Genomic DNA, 21,292 nt, shown 5'->3' with positions numbered 1-21,292 from the left:
GGGGTGAGGACTGCACAGGAAACTGAGATAATAGTAAATTGTCCGGGGAAAACCTGGACATATGGTCTCCCTGGCCACAAGAGGCTTTAGAAGCCATATGCTCTAATTACTCATAAGACCAGCTTTGTTCCTCATGTAAGAGAGGATACAAAAGTAAATAAATAAATAAATAATAAAAGGCTTTTCCATTGATGTGTTGTTATATGTTAGGGAAAACCAAGCACATTCAAAACACTCAATGAATGCTGCATTTGATGACCTTCCAATATTGCTCTTTAACCCTGTATCTATCACATTTTGGCCGTTTGTCCTCCCTGGAGCCTCCTGCCCTTCCCATCCAATAGTACTGGTAGAGTAGTAAAGAAGCATGCCAAGTGGTTGAGATGATTTCTGCAGTGCTTTACACCCAGTGGGCAGGGGTCAAGGCAAAACTGTGCCCCTGATGATCCCTTCTCATCCCCTCCTTCAGCTTTACCCATTTCTTCTGGGGCTGCATGCTGTCCTTGATTGCCTGTGATCTCCCCACCATGCCCTGCTCCAACCTAACACCATCTTCATTGATGGTCCCCTGAGTTTTTATGCAATGAATTTTCTTAAACTCCTCTGATCATAAGAATCACTTGGGGTGCTCTCCTGGTGCTTCTGAGTTAGGAGGTTTGGCGTAGGGCCTGCTGATCTGTATATTTAACCAAGTTCTCAGGTGATTTTTATCACCACATGAGTCTGAGATACATGGATTTAATAAATACGAAAGTAGAAAGATGTCCTCAAGATCCTTTAAGCCAGTGGTTCTCAAAGAGTGGCTTTCCAACCAGCAGCATCAGAATCACCTGGGGACTTGTCAGAAATGCCAATTATTGGCCCTCTGTTGAGTAGGAACTCTGGAGGGGGACTCAGTCACTTGTGTTGTAACAAGCCCTCCAGATGGTTCTCACATAGACTGAAGTTCCAGACCGCTGACTTAGACCAACCCTTTCCTGTTGTCCTCCATTTTACAGACGAGGAATGTTGGCACTCTCGTCTCTCACTTTGGGACTTTGAGTGTTTAGGGAGGGATAGTGCTATAATCCCTAGATGATTGTGAACAGGGTGGGATGACAGATGGTTAGGGAGCTATTGAGGATGGGGCATCAGTGAATATGGCCCTTAATTCCCTCTCCCTACCTCCAGAGTGAGGGGTCTTGCCTGTGTAGATAAGGACTCATGTTTGTCAAGGGGATTGCTGAAAGACACAAGCTTCTGAAGAGCCACGCCCCTGTGGTAAACCAGAGCCTGGTGTTAATAGTGACTTCCCACCTAAGAAATCCCCTGAGAACCCAGACACCAAGAAGCCCCAGTTCCCTCTAGACAGACATGTTTCACTCTTGCAGATGTTTCAGCTCTGCTTTTGGTGGTTAGTCTCTGCTCATTCTCAGGGTGGTTGATGAAAGACTTCTAATTAGTGCTGACTAAGAATCATCTGAAATTGTAACTTATGGCTGGACACTGATGTGGTTTGGTCACATATCTTCCCACGTCACACCAGTGAGAAAGAATGACATCCCTGGTAAGCTCAAAAGCAGTGTTCCTGGATTTCAGTCACTGATTACAATTTTCACAGTGTTTTCAATACTCAAGTACAATATGTTCTATAATTTATTTAACATTTCTCATTTACTCAACTTTAAAAAACGCTTTTAAAATAGTTGTACATTTACAAAAATTTTATGAAGATAGTGCAGAGATTTCCTATATACCCTACACCTGATTTCCCTTATTATTATCTTACTCTGGTATTGTATACTTGGCATAATTAATGAACCAATCATGATACATTATTATTAACTAAAGTCCATACTTTATTCAGATTTCCTTAGTTTTTACCTAATGTCCTTTTTTTTTTTTCTGTTTCTTGATCCCATTTAGGATACCACATTAAATTTAGTTGTCATATTATAATTGGGTCTTGACCCAGACCTATTCTTTTTTATAACTTATTTATTTATTTATTTTTGGCTGCGTTGGGTCTTCGTTGCTGCATGCAGGCTTTCTCTAGGTGCGACGAGTGGGGGCTACTCTTCGTTGTGGTGCCTGGGCTTCTCATTGCGGTGGCTTCTCTAGTTACACAGCACAGGCTCTAGGCACGTGGGCTTCGGTAGTTGTGGCATATGGGCTCTAGAGCACTGGCTCAGTAGTTGTGGCGCATGGGCTTAGTTGCTCCATGGCATGTGGGATCTTCCTGGACTAGGGCTCGAACCCACGTCCCCTGCATTGGCAGGCAGATTCTTAACCACTGAACCACCAGGGAAGCCCCTAACCCAGACCTACTGAACAGTGAACTGATGCAAAATGATGATACTCTGGCTAAGGCTACTGCTGTGAGTGTTAAAGCTCTTTGTCTCTGACCCAGGAGTCTCATGTCTGCTGCTAGCATTGAAAAAAATGTTGACAGGCTAACTTGTTAGCTTCTGAGCAGGGTAAGCTATCAGACCTCTTACAGTTCTTGACAACCTGTGTGTTATACAATTGAGGTGTTCAAAAGGATATGGAATATATTAAATTTATAAATATCTAAAATCATTCAATTAAATTGTAAAAGCCCTCTTAAAAGTGATTGCTGAAAGTTGCCAGATTTATAAACAAGAGTAATAAGGTTTATGAGTTGACCTTAAAAACAAAGAATAACAAGGGATTTGAATTTGCAGTTTTCATAAATCAAGAATTAATTAAAAACAATCCCAATATCCCCTGAATAATTTTTTCTGGCAAAAAAAGCCATTGCTAAGGATGCCATAAACCTCATATAAATAATCCCAAATTGTGTGATCTTGGATTGCTGTCCTGTGAGAACCCATCCTAGAAATGAATTTACTCCATGAACACCTACCTCAACCCTATATTGAGAACTCTCTCTAAAATTCGTTCTCATCAAAGTGGGTATGTTTTTTCACATTCCCAATTTCACTCCCTCTCTCCTTTTAAAGAAAACCTGGGGTGGGAATTCTGGACATGACCACTATCCAAGGAGAGCAAACAATGCCTAGGAAGTGACACTCAGTTGGAGGAAGAAACAATTACTCCAGAATAGCTCTGCTCAGAATTGCCCAAGACCTTATCTCTTCTTATCCCCGTAGTTGCATTTCTGTAAAGAATGGCTCACTCTCCCACACTAACCTGTGGAGGAAGATAGGCAGCAGATTGTACAAAATGATAAGAAAAGCCTCCTCCCCTGTCCTCCTCACCAACTCTCCCATGATGTCAGTGGTTCCACTCTTGCTTCATTAAATTATCTCACAAATATTAATTGAGCATCTGCTATGCACTGGTTCTGTTCTAGAGGATGAAGAGATAGCTGTGGGAACAGAACAAAACAAAGCAAGACAAAATGACAGACCCGCCTTTACATTCTAGTGGAGGAGGGAAAGACAAACAATAAACAAGATGAACAAGTGAACTACAGTGTGTCAGGTGGTTTACGTGCTGTGAGGGAAAATGAGGGGTAGAGAGAGTCACGGTGGGTAGTTTGCCATTTTAAATCGAATGGTGAGGGAAGCGTCACTGATAAGGCAACCTTGCAGCAAAGACCTAGTGTAGGTGAGGGCGCTCTAGCCTATGGACTGCTGGCACAGCTTTCCAGGAAGCAGCTGGTAGAGAGGCCCTCAGGCCAGAACATTTGCATTTGAGGGCCAAGCAGCAGGGTCAGTGTGCTGGAACAAAGTGAGAGTGGCCAGAATTAGGGACTGAGGCCTGAGAGATTAGGAGAAAAGGAATCAGATCATCCAGGGCCTTGGAGGCCATGGGAAGAACTTTGGTTTTGTACCTTTATGAGACGGGGAGCCATTGGAGGGTTAGGAGCAGAAGAGTGACATGATCTCATTTATGTTCAAAGCGTCACCCGGCCACCCTGCTGAGACCAGACTAGAATGAGGCAAGAGCAGAGAGGGAGACCAGCCAGGTGGCTCTAGAAATCATCCAGATGAGAAAGGGTGTTGGCCTGGAATAAGGTAGTTGTGAGAAAAGTTATATTTTGGAGTTTAGAGCCAGTAGAATTTATTGACAGATTGAATATAGGATGTGACTGAAAGGGAGGAAACAAAGATGGCCCCAAAGCTTTTGGCCTGAGAACCTGTAAGAGTGGAATTGCCATTTGATCATAGGGCAAGATCAAGGAATGCCTGAAGTCCTGCTCAACACTATTTGCTCTTTTCTGGTTGGAACTTAGTGTAGGTCTAAGAAGTCTAATTAGGATTTCATCTGACAGAATTTACAAGTCTATCCTTTAAAAAACCCAAGTAACAGGTATGTCAAAATACAAAGCAAAAAAATTAAAAGATTTATTGAAATAGTACAATATATTCCTAACCCAATGAAGAATGTAACAGTTATCATGTTTTACAAAGTATTTTACTCTTGCCTAAGCATGCCTAAATAACTTGCCTAAGCATGAAAGCAAAAACAAAGTACAACAAACATAAAATAAAACTTGATGCTACCTAATAACTTTCATGAGGCAGCCATAACTGTTTTTAGATCAGTCTTCAGGACTATTGAATTTCAAAAACTTAAATGCTGTTGGTCACGCACCAATCCTTACTCCATACCCATCCCATTGCTCTTAATTCCCCCTCAAAAGGACAGCAAGGAAAAAAAAAAACAAAACAACAAACCGTAATTCAAAAACATAGATTAAAGTAATTTTTATCTCGAGATGTGTGCTCAAATTCATTTTTTTTGACCACATGGGAAAGCGGTGAAAATAATTCTCTAGCTCTTTCTCTGTCTCTTACTATCTCCCTCCGCACATTTCTGAATTTTTAATCAGTTTATTATTGTGTGTAATTGTATATAACCAGAAACACTTAATATATTTTTGTCACATTTTGTAGCAATGTTCATGAGGAATTGTACAAATGTTCTCCAATTCATATCTCTTCACAAAATAGGACAGCCTTAAACACTGAGCCCAAGGTGAGGAAGGTAGCTTTCTGTTGCTACACGGAGCCTGAGCCCATAGAGCTTCACTTGTTGTGGGCTGGAGCTGCTAGGAGATTGTTGGTGGGCTTTAACTGGCTCTACAGTCTCTGCCAGCACCAGCCCCTCTCCCCAATAAACCCACCACCCATGCTATGCTTTCAGCTGCAAGTCAACTTCTTTACCTGGTCCCCAACCATACCCTATGTCCCCAGTCAAACTGTCATTCAAAAGATCCTTGTATATAGAAATTATGAAGATGCCACTGGCAAGGGACCCTTCACCAGGAGGATTGAGTAATGAGTGTGGTATAAATTAGAGTTAAACATTCTTTTTTACTTTGTTGCTGAAAAATCTTATACCTGACTTTGAGAAGAAAGATACATTCTTCTCAGGCAATATTAAAAAACAAACAAAAACAGAAAAGAAAACCTTAATGTGAGTATGTGTTAAATGAAGGAAATTGTATTGAGTAGGCATCCTTTGGTATTTAGATGTTATTGCTGATAAACTTAACCTAGATATTAATCCAGAGATCATGAGAGGCTTTTTTTCAAATATTATTATTTACATAGAATAGAATTTAAAAGAAAATATTGGTTCATTAAGTAAGAATATTATATAATAGAAAATGAATGTATGGAAAGTATATTCATATAAAATAGAAATGTATGGGAAAATGCTCATTCACATAAAAATTCCACTTATGTGAAAGTTGAAATATCTATGTCAAGTTAACTGTCAATAGATAGTGAAAAAGGATTGCATCAGGATTGCTTGTCTGTGATGCTATTTTAAAAAATTAATTCAACATTTAAAAACATGCCTACTGCTCCTTGGTTCTTTAATTTTTACTTAGCTGACTTAGAAGAATGGAGATTATGTTAGAGATGTTACAGTCAGAAATAAAGTTCTGTATTTCACAGAGCCCTTTGTTTTCTGCCTCTTCTTTAAATTCTATTTTTTTTTTTTTTTTGCGGGGGGAACCGCTTAAATTTAGTTTACAAATAAAATATAAAGGAAGAAAGAATGATTAAACAGAGAGGTCTGTGAAGTATAACGGTGAACATTGCATTAAGAATATATAAAAACTAACTAGCACAACATTGTAAATCAACGATATTTCAGAAAAAAAATATATATATATAAACAACTTTCAATGAGATTCTTCAAAACAAGCCGTCCTATTCTCAGAGAGTTTGGATTGCCCCTCTGCAGAGCACTTCAAGGACTTTCCACACATCTCTCTTGGCTTCTCTGACTTCTTCTGTCTAATGTGGGCTGATACATTTCAGCCACTATACAGTAACCAGTGTGAGGTGTTAGAGCTTCAATTTCAACAACTCTGTGAGCTCCTTCATATACCTTTTGCTCCTACACACAAGGGGGAAAAATGAGATGATAAATGGTTTCCAGTAAGTCATTGACTTGCTCTATTTTTGATAAAACTAAGTTGTTCATGACCAGTTTAGATGGGCTGTAGGGTTTCTTCCGAGACACATCCTCCTTCTCCAGAGTCCTAGCTCACAGACTGAGAAAGGGACAGGTCACATGGCTGTGGAGGAACCACATGACTTCTCCCTAGTGATGCTGATTGATTGACCCAGTGGTCAGAGTCTCTTTTTTAAGAATTTGAACTGTGCAGTGAGGAGAATGGAGTAGATTTGGAGACAGTTGTAGACATGTGGCATGCGACCACAGAGAAACGGAGTGAGATTCTTTACAACTTGCTTCTCCATTTCTCCTTTCCAGTGACTGCAAAGCCTGGCAGCACTTTATTTCTTGCTTCTGGCTGTTGTAAGATTGATCATTACCTCCGAGTAAAAATCCTCCTCTCCCCTCCACTTTTCTATTTGAACCAGTTTGAATGGGTTTCTGTTTTCTACAGCCAAAGGAACCCTGTCTTAGATGGACACACAAAAAAAGGAACATTCACCAAACCAAAATAAAGTCACCAATGGAGGATTATAATATCAGAGCAAAACTGGCACTAATATATAATGCTCCGATCCAAAAGCCACTTTAAAATAAGGTGTGTAAAGTCCATAAAAATGAATATTTGTGACAATCAAATGGAATTAAATATTGTTAATACCAGTCTTTAGATATGCAGGGAAAATCAAAAGGAAACCAGTTGAATGACGGAAAAGGTGCAAACACACGTACACACAATTCTGATGGCGATGGTAACCACTAATTGCTTATCAATGAGGGTGAAAGTGAGAAGGAACTAAAAAACGATAAGGAAAAATAAGAGGGGATAGAGTAGCAAAAGACAGGACCTATTTTATGGCTAAAATGTTGCTTAAACAAAAGAAAAAATACCAAACTTATCTATTCATCTGAACTTACCTTTTCCAGTGAATTGTTAATTACAAAGACTCGGTATACTAGCCCATAGTATTCCATTGATACATTTTTTCTTTTTTGGTCCCTATATGGTAAGTTGGGAGCATGGAGATTCACCAACAAAGATCCATTAACTTGGGTTATATTCATGAATGGAGGATCTATTTTTGCTGAGGAAAAATAGGAAAATTTGACAATATCACCCAAAAATGTAATATTTCATATGGACACATTATGCATAATAACAAATCATTATTAAGCTCAGGGATCTGGCAAAAATCATTATGAAGAGATATTGCTAACACCTAAAATATAAATATCTGAGAAGTTTCTTTGCAGATGATTCTTTATTTGCAAAGACATATATTCTGAATCAACTTTAAGAGGACCTTTATCAATCATTTCCACAGCCTGCAGTGATTGTTTTGGAAAACGAAGTATAAAAAGCTATTTGGGTGAAGATCTTAGTGTAAGGCAAATATTTTGTAGGTCCTTAAAGATGTAAAATTTCAAAGCAGCTTGAAAATCATTTGAAGACTTGTTGCTAGAAAATTATTTCAACAGAATTATGTTATATACTATGGAATAGCAGGAGAAGGATCAAGAGAGAATTTTTGTTTCTTGCATTTGGTATCAATAATCAGATGATTGTTAAATAGGAAAGAAAACTAAATAAATTAATAGTCACTTTAATTTCCCCCAGATTAACTATGGTAATTCTAAATGATTTAATTCGTTAATGGGTTTTGTTGTTGTTTTCTTGTTCAGCATTCATTATGTATTTTTAGTTTGTAGATACATATCTTTTATAATTCTTGAAAACTAGCCATGATCAATCAACTTAGAGATAGATAGAGATAGAGACAGAGACATACATGCTTTTAATCTAGAATTTCAGTTCAACATCTGTTAGCATTTCTCATTCGATTTTCCATATGTCATTTTCTTTTTTCTTTTTCCATCTTTTTTTTCTCAGTGGAGTATTCTGAAGGGTTTCTTCAGAGCTGTCTTCCAGTCCATCAGTTTACTACTTTGTCATGGCTAAACTGATCTTTAACCCCCCAAATCAACTTTTTGAATTTCAATGATTATATTTTTTTCATTTCTATGAGCTCTATTTGGGTCTTTTTCAATCTATTTGGTCTGAGTAACATTTTGTCCTTTGATTATGTTTTTATTCCCTCTGTTATTTCTTTAAGTTATTTAATTTATTATCTGCTTCCAATATTACAAAACCTTGAAGCGCTGGTCCAGCCAGTACTTGTTTCTTCCAGCCTTGCTTGTGTTGATCTGCTTCCTTGTGTTTTTATTGTGAACACATGTTGAAAGTTGATGCTTTCTTTTTTGTTGTTTAGTTAGAATTTTAAAATTTTAAATACACTTTTTATCAACTTATAAGATAGATACAGACAAATAAATCGTGAGGATATGGCTCAACAAATCTTTACAAATAAACACTCCTGTATAGCTACCACCCAGAACAAAAAACAGGACATCACCAACACCCCAGAAACCTCCTTCACCTTTCCTCCAATTACTTAACCCCAGAGGATAACCACAATTTTCCTAACTTTTATCACCATGTACATTCATTTTTGGAATCATACAATATACACTTTTTTGTGTGTCTGCCTTGTTTCACTCTTTCACTTTTATTTGTATATATATAATTATGGGCTGAATTGTGCCTCCCGTCAAATTCATAGTATGAAGTCCTAACACCCAGTACCTCAGAATATGACTGCATTTGGAGATAGGGTCTTTTTTAAAAAAGCATATGGCTTTTTAAAAAATGAAGTCATATGGGTGGTATGGGTGGTCCCTAATCCAATATGACTGGTGTACTTATAAGAAGACACATACAATTGAGCACAGAGGGATGACCATGGAAGGACACAGCAAGAAAGTGGCCAAGGAGAATGGCTTCAGAAGAAACCAAACCTGTGGACACCTTGATTTTGGACTTCCAGCCTCCAGAAGTGTAGGAAAATAAATTTCTGTTGTTTAGGCCACAAAGTCTGTGGTATTTTGCTATGGTAGCCCTGGCAATCTAAAGTCTGTACATCTATCCATGTTGCATGTATCAGGAGTTTGTTCTTTCGGGACTTCCCTGGTGGCTCAGTGGTTAAGAATCCGCCTGCCAATGCAGGAGACACAGGTTCGAGCCCTGGTCCGGGAAGATCCCACATGACGTGGAGCAACTAAGCCCGTGCACCACAACTACTGAGCCTGCATGCCACAGCTACTGAAGCCTGCGCACCTAGAGCCTGTGCTCCTCAACAAAAGAAGCCACCGCAATGAGAAGCCCGCACACCACAATGAAGAGTAGTCCCACTAATTGCAACTGGAGAAAGCCCATGCACAGCAAAGAAGACCCAGTGCAGCCACAAATAAGTAATAAAATAAAATAAATAAATTTATATATATATATATATATATATATATATATAAAGAATGCTATAAAAACATTTTAAAAAAAGAGTTTTTTCTTTTGATTGCTGTGTGGTATTTAATTGTATATATAACACAATTCATCCATTGTGTTATTCACAGACTTTTAGGTCGTTTCTAGTTTTTGGATATTCTGAGTAAAGTAGCAGGAACATTCTTGTATATGTCACTTGGGAAACATTCATTTTGTTGGGAATATAACTAAGAGTGGAATTTCTGGGTGATAGAGTTTATATATGTTTAGCTTTTGTAAATTCTGCCATTTCCCCACAGTAGATACACCAATTTATATTCCCTTCAGCAGTGTATGAAAGTTCCCATTTTTTTCACATTCTCTCTAATACTTGGCATTATTATTTTTAAAAAGTTTAATTTTGGCCATTCTGGTAAGTGTGTAGTACCAATTTATTGTGTTTTTAAGTTGCATTTCCCTGATGACTAATGGAATTTCATATGTTCATTGGCCACTTGAATATTCCCTTTTGTGAAAAGCCTGTTCAAGTCTTTGCCCATTTTTAAAATTAGTTGTCTTGTCTTTTTATTATTGATTTGTAAAAGTTCTTTGTACATTCTGGACATAGTCCTTTGTCCCAAACATGCACTGTGAATATTTTCTCTCTATGGCTTGCATTTTCAACAGGGTGCCAAGATCATTCAATGGGTAGAGAATACCTTTTCAACAAATGATGCTGGGACAACGGGATAGCCATATACAAAAGAATGAAGTTGGACCCTTACCTCACATCATATATAAAAATGAACTCAAAACTGATCAAAGATTTAAATGTAAGAGCCAAAACTATAAAACTCATAGAAGAAAGCTTAGGATAAATCTTCATAGCCTTGGGTTTGGCAAAGAATTCTTAGATATGACCCCGAAAGCATGAGTAGCAAGAGAAAAAATAGGTAGATTGGACTTCACCAAAGTTAAATACTTTGGGGCTTCAAATGACACCACTGAGAGAGTGAAAAGACATATCACAGAATGGGAGAAAATATTTGAAAATCATATATCTGATAAGGTAATGGTGTCCATAATATACAAAAAATTTAAAACTCAGTAATTAAAAGACAAATCATTCAATTTAAAAATGGGCAAAGTATCTGAATGGACAATTTTCCAAGGGAGATATGCAAATGGCCAATAAACACATGAAAAGATGCTCAACATCACTAATCATCAGGGAAATGCAAAGCAAAATCACATGAGATACCATTTCACATGCACTAGGATTGTTATAATCAAAAGGTGACAGAGTGGTGCTAAGGCTGTGGGGAAATAGGAGCCCTCATACACTGCTGATGGGAATGGAAAATGGTGCAGCTGCTTTGGAAAACAGTCTGGCAGTTTCTCAAATGATCAAACATACAGTTACAGGGTGACCAAGTGATTCCACTCCTAGGTATATACCCAAGAGAAATAAAAACATGTCTACACAAAAACTTGTACATCAATGTTTATAGGAGCTCTATTCACAGGAGCTAAAATGTGGAAACAACTCAAATATCCATCAACTGAGGAATGGATAAACAAAATGCAGTATATCCGTGTACTGCAATATTATTCAGCCACAAGAAGGAACGAAGCACTGATACATGCTACAAAAGGGACAGACCTTGAAAACATTATGCTAAATGAAAGGAGCCAGTCACAAAACATCACATATTATATGATTCTATTCATATGAAATATCAAGGTGAGGGAACTCTTTAGAGACAGAAAGTAGATTAGTGGTCACCTAGGGCTGAGAGGTTAAGGAGGGAGAGAATAGGAGGGTGATAGCCAAAGAGTATGGAGTTTCTTTTTTGTGGTGATGAAAATGTTCTAAAATTGACTATGGATGATGGTTGTACTTATCTGTGAATAGAGTAAAAAATTATTGAATTGTACACATTATATGAGTAATCGTAAGGGATGTGAATTTTATCTCAATAAAGCTGTTTAATAAATCTAGGTGGAGGCAATGCCCATACACTTGATCCTTAATTCTTCTGGGTTAGAACAACAATATTTTCAAAGAATTGGAAGTTGAGACTGCCTCCTGAAGGTTGGGATCTCTTTATGCCATTTAACCAACAAGGAAGAAATGCGGTACTTCTGTTGTCTAGGGTGACTGGTTCCAATTATCAAAGGGAAATAGAATTATATATACAGCGGGGTCAAGTATGCTTGGTATCCTTGGAGGTGCCTCTTAGAACTCCTATATTCAGTGATAAAAATTAATTTAAGACTATGTTAAGCTAATATGAAAAAGATCAAAAGGACTCAAACTCCTCAAAAATGGAAAGTTGAGATGCTGGCTGAAAAGAAAGAGAATGTTGAGTTAAATCATGAGAAAAGCAGTTATAAATATTAACTACAGCTTCATGACTAGTTGCCATTGTGAGGACTGTAGTAAATACCCATATTTTCTGTCTTGTTATGCATATCTTTGTACATATACATTAAACTTTTTTTCTCATACCTTTTGTCTATATTTTTTTTTTTGCGGTACGCAGGCCTCTCACTGTTGTGGCCTCTCCCGCTGCGGAGCACAGGCTCCGGGTGCGCAGGCTCAGCGGCCATGGCTCACGGGCCCAGCCGCTCCGCGGCATGTGGGATCCTCCCGGACCGGGGCACAAACCCGTGTCCCCTGCATCGGCAGGCGGACTCTCAACCACTGCGCCACCAGGGAAGCCCCTTATATAAGGTCTGCTGGCAATGGCTCCATTTATAATTTACAACATAGATTATAGTATATTATTCTGACATTATGACTAAATTAGAAGAATATACATCATTGAGAAATGGATACAAGAGAGCACTTTTTGTCTCCTCTTTTGGACAGGTGACTAAAAGTCTTAATTTCCTCAATAGAAAGTTTTTCTAATGTGTATTTTCAAGAACCTCACCGTCGTGCTTAGGAATAACCCCATATGGCTCCTTTTCTGCTATCTAAAAATACTTCTTTTTTCTAGCAGGCAACATCCTGGCAGTGGGATAGAATGTCAGCTCTGAATCAGAGGTAGCCAAATTTGAATTCTGAGACCTGAGCTACTACTAAAGTTTCTGTGCCCTGACTTCCTGGGCTGTAAATGAGAATAGTAAAAGCCATCTGCTAGAGCTGTTCTGAGAATGACATCAAGTGAGACGATGGTGTGGACCTCACCAAAGCACAGGGCCTGGTAGCTAGCTAACCATGCTCCATGAGGGCTATTCAAGGGCAGGAAAAGCAAATACGAAGAAACTCCATGGAACTCACTTTCCCACCAGGGGGAGAACCGCTGTGTCATGGTCCAGCCTGAGTGGACCCCAGCCAGGGTCGTCCTCACTCTCCCGTAGTAAGGTTCCCATATGTCTGACGTTTCATTGGTAAGGTCACAGAAGAACTCTCGAATACCCCAGCAGTCCTCTTTATTTTTCCATTGTCTCTGTCCATACCTATAGAAGGGAAAAGACAAAAATCTGCATTCGTTTATTCCATTGAAGGAGTCTTCAGTTTTTTCAGTCTATTCAGTGTTCAGACTGGTTGAAATTTGTCCTCCAATATCAGTGCCACTGTGAAAGCTGACAGCTGTTCTTAAGTATCTTTAAAAGTTTTAAATTAATTCAAGTGCTATCAAAGTGCTATCTCGTTGAAATATAAACTCAAGCTTGACACCTTCTGTAACACTAGCATGAGGGTTTTTGGATTTTTAGTACTTAGTGAAGTTTTTCTTCTGGGGTCTGAACCAACTTCCATTTTTGACTACGAGCTCTCCATGTCCTTCAGCCTCCTGACGTTTCAACACTTTGTGGTTTTCCTCACTTCTTATCAGCTTGCTGTTGAGTAACGTGGCTGATTCTGAGAAGTTGCTACCACTTTTCATCTCAGGTGACACCCAACACATAACGTCAATCTCTTTTTTGACAACTGAACGAGGGTTGTAGGAAGGGCTCTTTAAGGAGTTTTGTAATTAGAGGCTGGCAGAGAATGGGGAGAACCCAGGAAGAAAAGGTAATGAGGCAAAGCGCCAGATACGTTGATTCAGCCTAAGACTGCGGGATGGTGTAACAGCAAGAGGGAGGATTAATGCTTCCCTTCCTTACCAGTCACAAATCAAAGAAAATGCAATAAGATGATGGTGGGAACAGAGCAGGAATTAGAGGGTGGGGAGAAAGCTTCCAAAATATTTGTTGAAGGACTTGAAATATAACTTTTTAGCCATATAATGAAGAGCATTGCTGATGTCTGTACTCTGTAAACTATATGCTGACAGCAGTTTCATTATATCAGAAGACACCATAAGAGCATAACCAACAACATATATTAAGCACAATTTAATGTCTTCTAACTCTTATTAGACATTGCCTTTACCAGCTGAATTTAGCTGTAATGACTGGTTTCTTTTTTAGTGTAATACTCCATTTTTTGTCCTGTCCTACATGGGACAAAAACTGTCAGTAGACCCATGAGAACTGGATAGACCCAAAACGAAAGATTTTGAAAATATAAATCTGCACTGTGCTATTGAAAATATCACATAGGTAGGAATGGATCCAGGTATTCTGAAATTTATACAAATATAAGAGCTCTATTTAAGAAAAAGAATTACAACTATGAAATGTTTCCATGGGGCCCTAAAGTTTAATCTTCATTAATTTCATGGAAAAACAACGTCTAATCCACTGTTTATGTTGAACCGTAAATAGGCCCACTTTGGATATGTTTATACTGCCTACAGGGGAAAGATAAAAAGATCACCAATCCCCACTTCCTACAGGGAAGCATTTCCAACGACGCGCACATCTGTTTTGGGAGTGGAGAAATCTTTATTGTAAAGATTTGTGAAGTTTACAGTTGCTACACAAAATATGTTGAGAAAAGCAGCAGTTAAAGACTGAGAAACTTCTGGAAATAGTCCTTCTGAAGTTAGTGAGAGCTTGATAAACGGAAAGATCTGACTTTGGATCTACCCCATGCTGGAGAGACATGAAGGAATTTATGGCACAAAAATTGCTACTTTGGTCCATAGCTACATCTAATCTTCTGAATTTCTGAATAGAAAATCATAAAAGCTAAACTATAATATCTCCTGTCTCATGTTCAGCCGGAATCTCAATCTATGTAAGAGAAGGAAGCGCTTCAACTCCTCTCTGCATACTCCCACCCCAGCTCCCTGAGCAGAGATGTGTGAAGGGGAAAACCTGCCATTTGCAAATCAGGAGCTTCTGTTTCCAGGCGTCAATCCAGGAAAGGAGTGGGTTATATCTGAGTTTTGGCAACGATCCACTAGAATTAGTCTGAAGATCACACAGGAGGAACATGCCTCAGCGTGTTCCAATTTGCATTCATGCTTACAGGAGGCGTTCATTTTTGAAAGGAATTTTCTAAATAGTAAACCCACTCTAAAGAAATGAACTTTAAATTGAAAATGTAGTTTACACACTCACATCCATGTGTCCCACGACTTCTTTTTCAACTATCAATAGCGTCAATTTAATTGAGGACCTATTAGGTGCTGAACAAGTCGCTTCTAACATTCAGTTGGACAAATGTGTATTGAGAGTCTCTGTTGTGAAACCAAAGGCTGACCCTGTGAACCCTCAGTGCTGGGTCTCTGAGGGACGAAGTATCTCCCGTCACAGACTACACGTCATCATGCATTTTGTGTCACCTTCAGGGAAAACACACTCCTGCCTCCACCCCTGCTTCTTCTCAACCCTTCTGAAACTGACAAAAGTTCAGATCCTAACACTCCATCACCTTCTAGAACATGGAATCTTAGTGGCCATCTCTACTAGCTGGAGGAAGCTCAGATTACTTACGTTTTATACTGCACAAAATAGATACTGCTGTTGCTGGGACAAGCCCGCCCAGGCTGCCAGTGCAAAATGTTGTGAAAATTTTGGGACTGAAAATGTACTCGTTGAGGTTTCAGAGACTCGTGGGCTGGCTGAGTTTCTAAAACAATAAGAAACAGAGCAACACTGAACATTGATATGAGGACCATCGTTATTAGCCATAAGTTTCAATATAATAATACCTGCATCAGGATTCCTTGAAATAGTTGCTACAGGTGCAGATGGTGGAAGTGGAGCCCAGAAATCAACATTTCTGATCTTTGATGTGATGATTTTGATGCATGCTAAAGTGTCAGGACAGTGGTGATCCAGACTATAAAAACATACGTGATAAACTCCCACCCCACTCCTAAGCTGGAGAGGAAGTAACAGCAGTGAAAAGATAGTATTGTCCTTGATTCCACCCCTGGTGGTGATGGAATGTAATGACTGAGATGAAAGGCCTCACCAGGGCCACTTTGCCCACCTTCCTAGGAGACCCTGCGTTTCTGCTCCTCTGAGGCAAGCTTTTGCCTGGATTCTATTCTGCCTCCAGGACCTCAGCCTGGAACTCATTCCTCCTTTCTCTGGTTCTTTTGTTTTTTTGCGGTACACGGGCCTCTCACTGTTGTGGCCTCTCCCATTGCGGAGCACAGGCTCCGGATGCACGGGCTCAGCAGCCATGGCTCACAGGCCCAGGCGCTCTGCGGCATGTGGGATCTTCCCAGACCAGGGGACGAACCCGTGTCCCCTGCATCGGCAGGCGGACTCTCAACCACTGCGCCACCAGGGAAGCCCCTTTCTCTGGTTCTTGCTTCATCTCTTCTTGCTACTTCATTGTCCCTCACCTCTCTCAGCTGACCTGGCTTTATTGCATGTAGGCCGGTTCCACTCCTGAGTGGATGCTCTTACCTGCCTGCATCCTGGTTCCAAGTGCCCGAGCATAACTGCTCAGGTGGAATGGTCCGGGCTGTGGAGGGAAACTGCCCAAGGGCTTGCCATGGAACCCAGCATTCCCGAGAAGAGTCTCAACAGGAGTCATGGCAGGAAGGGGGATAATTTCGCACTGGCATAGTTTGTGCTTTCTTGGTCAATTCATGCAACATGAGAGCTCAATCTCACCTACATTCAGTCCACTGGAGGCAAGAGACTTTTGACAAAATTTTATTCTAGGGTCTGAAGGAAAACAGAATATATTACCCCCAAATATGCCTCTTTGACATAAAAATTATTTTGAGCTGAAGGCAATTAAGAAGCAGCAAATGCAGGAAAAGCTCTCTTGACCTCCCCCTTTTTCCGCCTAAAGGCAGGATATATAAGGCTGGCCAAAAATTTCGTTCGGGTTTCTGGCAAGCTCTTGCAGAAAGACCCGAACGAACTTTTTGGCCAGCCCAATAAAGTCTCCTTTTACTTTACTGGAGACAGATTCTTATCAGCCCAAAGAAGGCACCAGACGAATCTGCAAATGAAACTTACTCCATTAGTTTTCTCCCACGTATTTACTTTCCCACAGTGTCCTCCCTTGGAAGACTAAAACTGCTTTCCTCTGTCCTATCATGTTCCTACAGGTGTATCGTGCTTTGTTGAAGATGCTACGGAAGCTGGAATTCTAAGCCGCCATTTTGAGTTTCTCTTCATACAGGATCCCCCTGGTGGTGTGCGCTGCACTCATTAATAAACTGTTTTATTAATCTGCCTTTTTGTTAAGCAGTCCTAGCCGACTTTTTTATTGAATAAATTTGACATGTAACACTGTGTAAGTTAAAAAAAAAAAAAAAGAGTCCCAGCTGAAAACCTAAAATGGGCAGAGGTAAAGCTTTGCCTCTCCAATAGGCCCAAAGTTTCTGCTAAGGGATAGGTGGTGAGCAGGAGAAATGAGGAAGCACATCCCCTGTCTTTTTCTCATCTTCTACCACTTGCTCCCTGGCTTCTCCAGAGTGACCTCCTTTCTCCTGGTCCACCATGCTGGGAATGGCCCCATCCGAGGTCTCTGCCTTGGCCCTTCCCTTCTCCTAGAATACTCTTCCCGGGTGTTCCACATGCCTCATTTCTTCACCTCCTTTAGGTCTTTGCTCAAATATCATTAAGACGGAAGCAAATTCTCCTAAGCCCATGGTCTCAGCTCTGAACATTCAAGATGTGTTATTTTCTAATGAATGGGGCTGTTTCCTTAGGTAGTTATTTTTACCAACCAAATAGTGTCATTACTGTTATTTGGTTTTTGTTTGTTTTTATTTTTGGACCTCCTTCAGTGCATCAAGTGGTGATGTGTACTTGGAAAGAGTCAAATGCCACCATTGGTTTTGTTCACTCAGATCACTACCCGATCAATCGTATTTAGCACATAAAATTGTACTTAGCAGAAGTTTTCAGGAGGTGACAAGCATGCACATTTTCCGGAAGATCCTTCCTAGAGTCGATTTGCTGTCCTGAACATAGATAGTCCAGTGTCCTTTACCTCGCCTGTCTTCAGATTTCTTCTCTCATTTTTGTAACACCACTGCTAACCTCCATCAAAGAAAATAGCAATCCCTCTGTAGCAGACACAGAGGGGATTTCACCTGTCTTCACTGAGTCTGCCCAGCTCATCTGTGCAAAAGATATTGCGGTCTTCCTCTTACAGACCAAAATCCAAGTCTTGGAGAAGTAAAAGAGCTGGTGCAGCTGCAGACGGTGAGGTTGATTTTGGAACCAGGCTGTCTGGTCCTGGAGCCTGCCTCTCACCCGTCACAGCAAACCCACAGAAGAGCCTCTGGAGAGAGGAGCTAATGGAGGAAGCAGAGCAGCGAGAGGCTGAAGATATTCCTTCTTCTTTCGCTCCGCCTCCTCCCCCTGGCTGGCCTTCTTTAATCACTGAACGTATTTGAACCTTAAATGTATATCAGGCCCTGTGCTCAAAGCTTTACACCTTCTTTCATTCTCACAACCACCCAATAAGGTAGATATTTTTATTAGTACATTTTACACGTGGGGAAACTGAGGTCTAAAGAAGTTGTGTATCTTGTCCATATGGTTACAGGTCTGGTAAGATGCAGAGCCGAGGTCATTTGGGTACCACTTGAATTCCTGCCGTATTCTGCTAATTGAGTTCTTGGTCTGACCAAAGACCAAAGTCATAGTCTACTCAGATCCACATATTTCTGGGAAATGGAGGATTGAATTGTTGTTATGTTATCAGTCACTGGGCAACTGTACAGTCTTGTGAAAGTTACTTGAGACACTTATACTGAGAGGTACGCATCTGTTAACTGGGGGTCCTAATGACCTTGCTCAGAGGTATGTTGGGATGATACGATGCCCTCTGCTCTTGAAGAGTTCTCCATGAATACCCACAGCAAATTCTCACATGTTGTTTATTTATGGTCTATTCTGTGCTAGGCACTGCTCTAAGCACTTGTCATGTATTAACTCATTTAATCCTCACAGTGACCTACAATCCCCACCTTACAGATGAAGTAATTGAGGCAGAGGGGCTTTAAGCTAGTTGCCCCAGTTTTTCTAGATAATAAAATGGCAGAGTTGAAGTCCAGATTCAGGCAGTCTGGCTTAGGAGCTATGCTGGTAACCAGTATGCTATCTTGTCCTTGAAGGCGAAAGAAAGGCTAAGGAGACAGAGAGGGGTGTATGTTTGTCCTGTGCGAAGTTTTTGCACCCACAAGAGCGCCTCCTCTTTAGTAGCTACTCGTGAAGTCCGCATGCAGTTATTCAGGCTGCAGAGAGAAACGGACCCCATGTCTGTCCGGACCAGTTAGTGACAGGAGAAAGCTGAAATTTTTACAAAGCCCAGAAATGCACCACGGCCATGTCTGACCGTCCCCTTGAGCAGACTCAGATGACAAAGCTGTGAGCAATTAAAAAGAAATGAAGCACTTACCTACCACACCAGGCAGGAGGACACCGATGAGGAAGCCTAGAAAACAACATTTACGTGTCATGGTTGCGAGTGAGACTGGTCAGGCGACCGGCGTTCCCCTCAAGGGGAGGACAGCTCTGGACAGGAGAGGAAACTCGGTCCCACTCAACATCCCCTTTTTGGTTGTAACCATGGTTCTTGAAGCAAATACAATTTCATTTCGTTCATAAATTATATTGTATTATAATTTGGGGGTAATAAGTATTAAGAATCATTTCAGAAAACATTTGCTGTTAAGTCACTTTGATGTGGACGCTTGTTTTTTTTGGGAGCTTTGCTAGCTGAGAAAAGGCAAAACACTGAGGATGGGTGGCCCGGAGGGCAGGTAGGGTGAGGAATTACGCAAGATGCTCGCAGGTGAGTGAAGGAGGCCTTCGGGGATTCTGGCAGAGAGGGCAGAGGGGCTGCCAGGCTGATTCTGAGTAAAGGGCTTGGCAGTTGCAATGATCAGGGCCCCTGGCAGTGGTTCAAGCAGGTGGGGTCTCTGGTTGATTCTTCCTTTTCTTGCTTTCATGGAAGCTCCTCGAATAACCTCCCTGGTGTAGACCTCATACCCTCTGCCCCCTCAGCCTCTCTGCGGGGCTCCCTCCCACACTCCACAGCCGCCCCGGTCAATGGGCCCCACTCAGCTCATGCTTCTTCCTTTTCCATTCCTGCCCTCGGTTTCCAGCAACCTAGCTGATAAAGATTTTGAGCCCGTCAAACCAAGTAATTCCTTAAAAGGATGAATGCGGGGGCAATGTTCATTTTGAACTACATTAACTCTTTGTCCTATCTTCTTATCTAATCAAACTAAGTCATCTGTTCTTTGCCCATGATTCACTACATCAGTTTTATTACCAAAAACATTTTTTTTACCACATGATTTTAGAGACACTAAAATTATACATTAAAGCACCAGAAAGTCATAAAGATTGTTTTAAAGGGGCTTTTCGGGTCAAAAGAAGAAATATATGCTGGTTTCTTTGTCCTCTTGGGTAGTCAAACTTTCAAGTTCTTGGTAGAATAGCCCCTTTAGTAAGGAATAGTGATGTCTGCTGAGCAGTACTAATTAATCAATAATTATTTAAGTATTATTAATTAATAAATTAAGTCAAGAACATATATTTGCCACCCTTCCACGTGCCCTTCCATTGTTCTCAGCAGCAAGGATGCAGCAGCAAATAAAATAGACATTGCGCTACCTACCCAAACCAGACTTCTAAAGGGGGAAGTAGGCATACTTCCCCAGCAGGATGGAGGGTGTTTCCCAGTGCCGTTGTGCTGGGTCAGACTTCTGAATCCAAACTCCTTATCTCCTCCAGGTGATGTTTCCATTGCTTCTAAGCTGGCTTAGGCTTTCAAAGAAGAAACAAGCAGCCTATCTTAGGTGCCCTTTGCCCCTTCTGGGGACTCCTTGTCTCCTAGCCTCCTCAGCATCGTCCTTCATCTCCTCGCTCATGTTAGCCACTGAACTCTAGACTTTTCATTCACCTTGGTTTTAAATGGGGAATAGAAATCTGGGATTGAACTATCGATGTTCAATATCTTTAATGCCAATAGCTTATGTTTTGGAGCAACCAAATTGCTTCAAATTCCAGTTAAGAAAAAAAGAAAATATCTTAATTTAAGGTTTAATAAGTAGCAGCAGAGAAGGAAATTGGGGTTTCCGCTGGGTTCCTGTTGTTGTAGAACAAATAAGGGGAAATGGGGGAAAGAGAGCAGAGCATCGAATATTCTAAGAACTGAATTCTCTCAGAGATGTGTGAGCTTCTGTGCTATGTTAAATTTCAGAAACCAGGGACTTCCCTGGTGATTCAGTGGTTAGGACTTCACCTTCCAATGCA

General features: G+C 40.5%; 1 protein-coding gene across 1 annotated transcript; it reads right to left on the bottom strand.

Annotated features, from left to right (window-relative positions):
• Window positions 1-6,174: 6,174 nt before the first annotated feature.
• IL22RA2 (interleukin 22 receptor subunit alpha 2) lies at window positions 6,175-19,488 on the bottom strand (the record flags this gene model as incomplete). The annotated part of the gene is made up of 5 exons (XM_082855330.1): window positions 6,175-6,324; window positions 7,303-7,469; window positions 12,993-13,171; window positions 15,539-15,674; window positions 19,428-19,488. The coding sequence occupies 5 exons, from the start codon at window positions 19,486-19,488 to the stop codon at window positions 6,175-6,177; spliced, it is 693 nt and encodes a 230-aa protein (XP_082711456.1).
• Between the last annotated feature and the right edge of the window lie 1,804 nt (window positions 19,489-21,292).

The sequence above is a fragment of the Leucopleurus acutus genome (genome assembly GCF_964270905.1).
Source record: "Leucopleurus acutus genome assembly, chromosome: 15".
Lineage (NCBI taxonomy): Eukaryota > Metazoa > Chordata > Mammalia > Artiodactyla > Delphinidae > Leucopleurus > Leucopleurus acutus.
The sequence above is the reverse complement of the archived record's forward strand: the minus strand, read 5'-3'. Positions and strand labels throughout refer to the sequence as shown.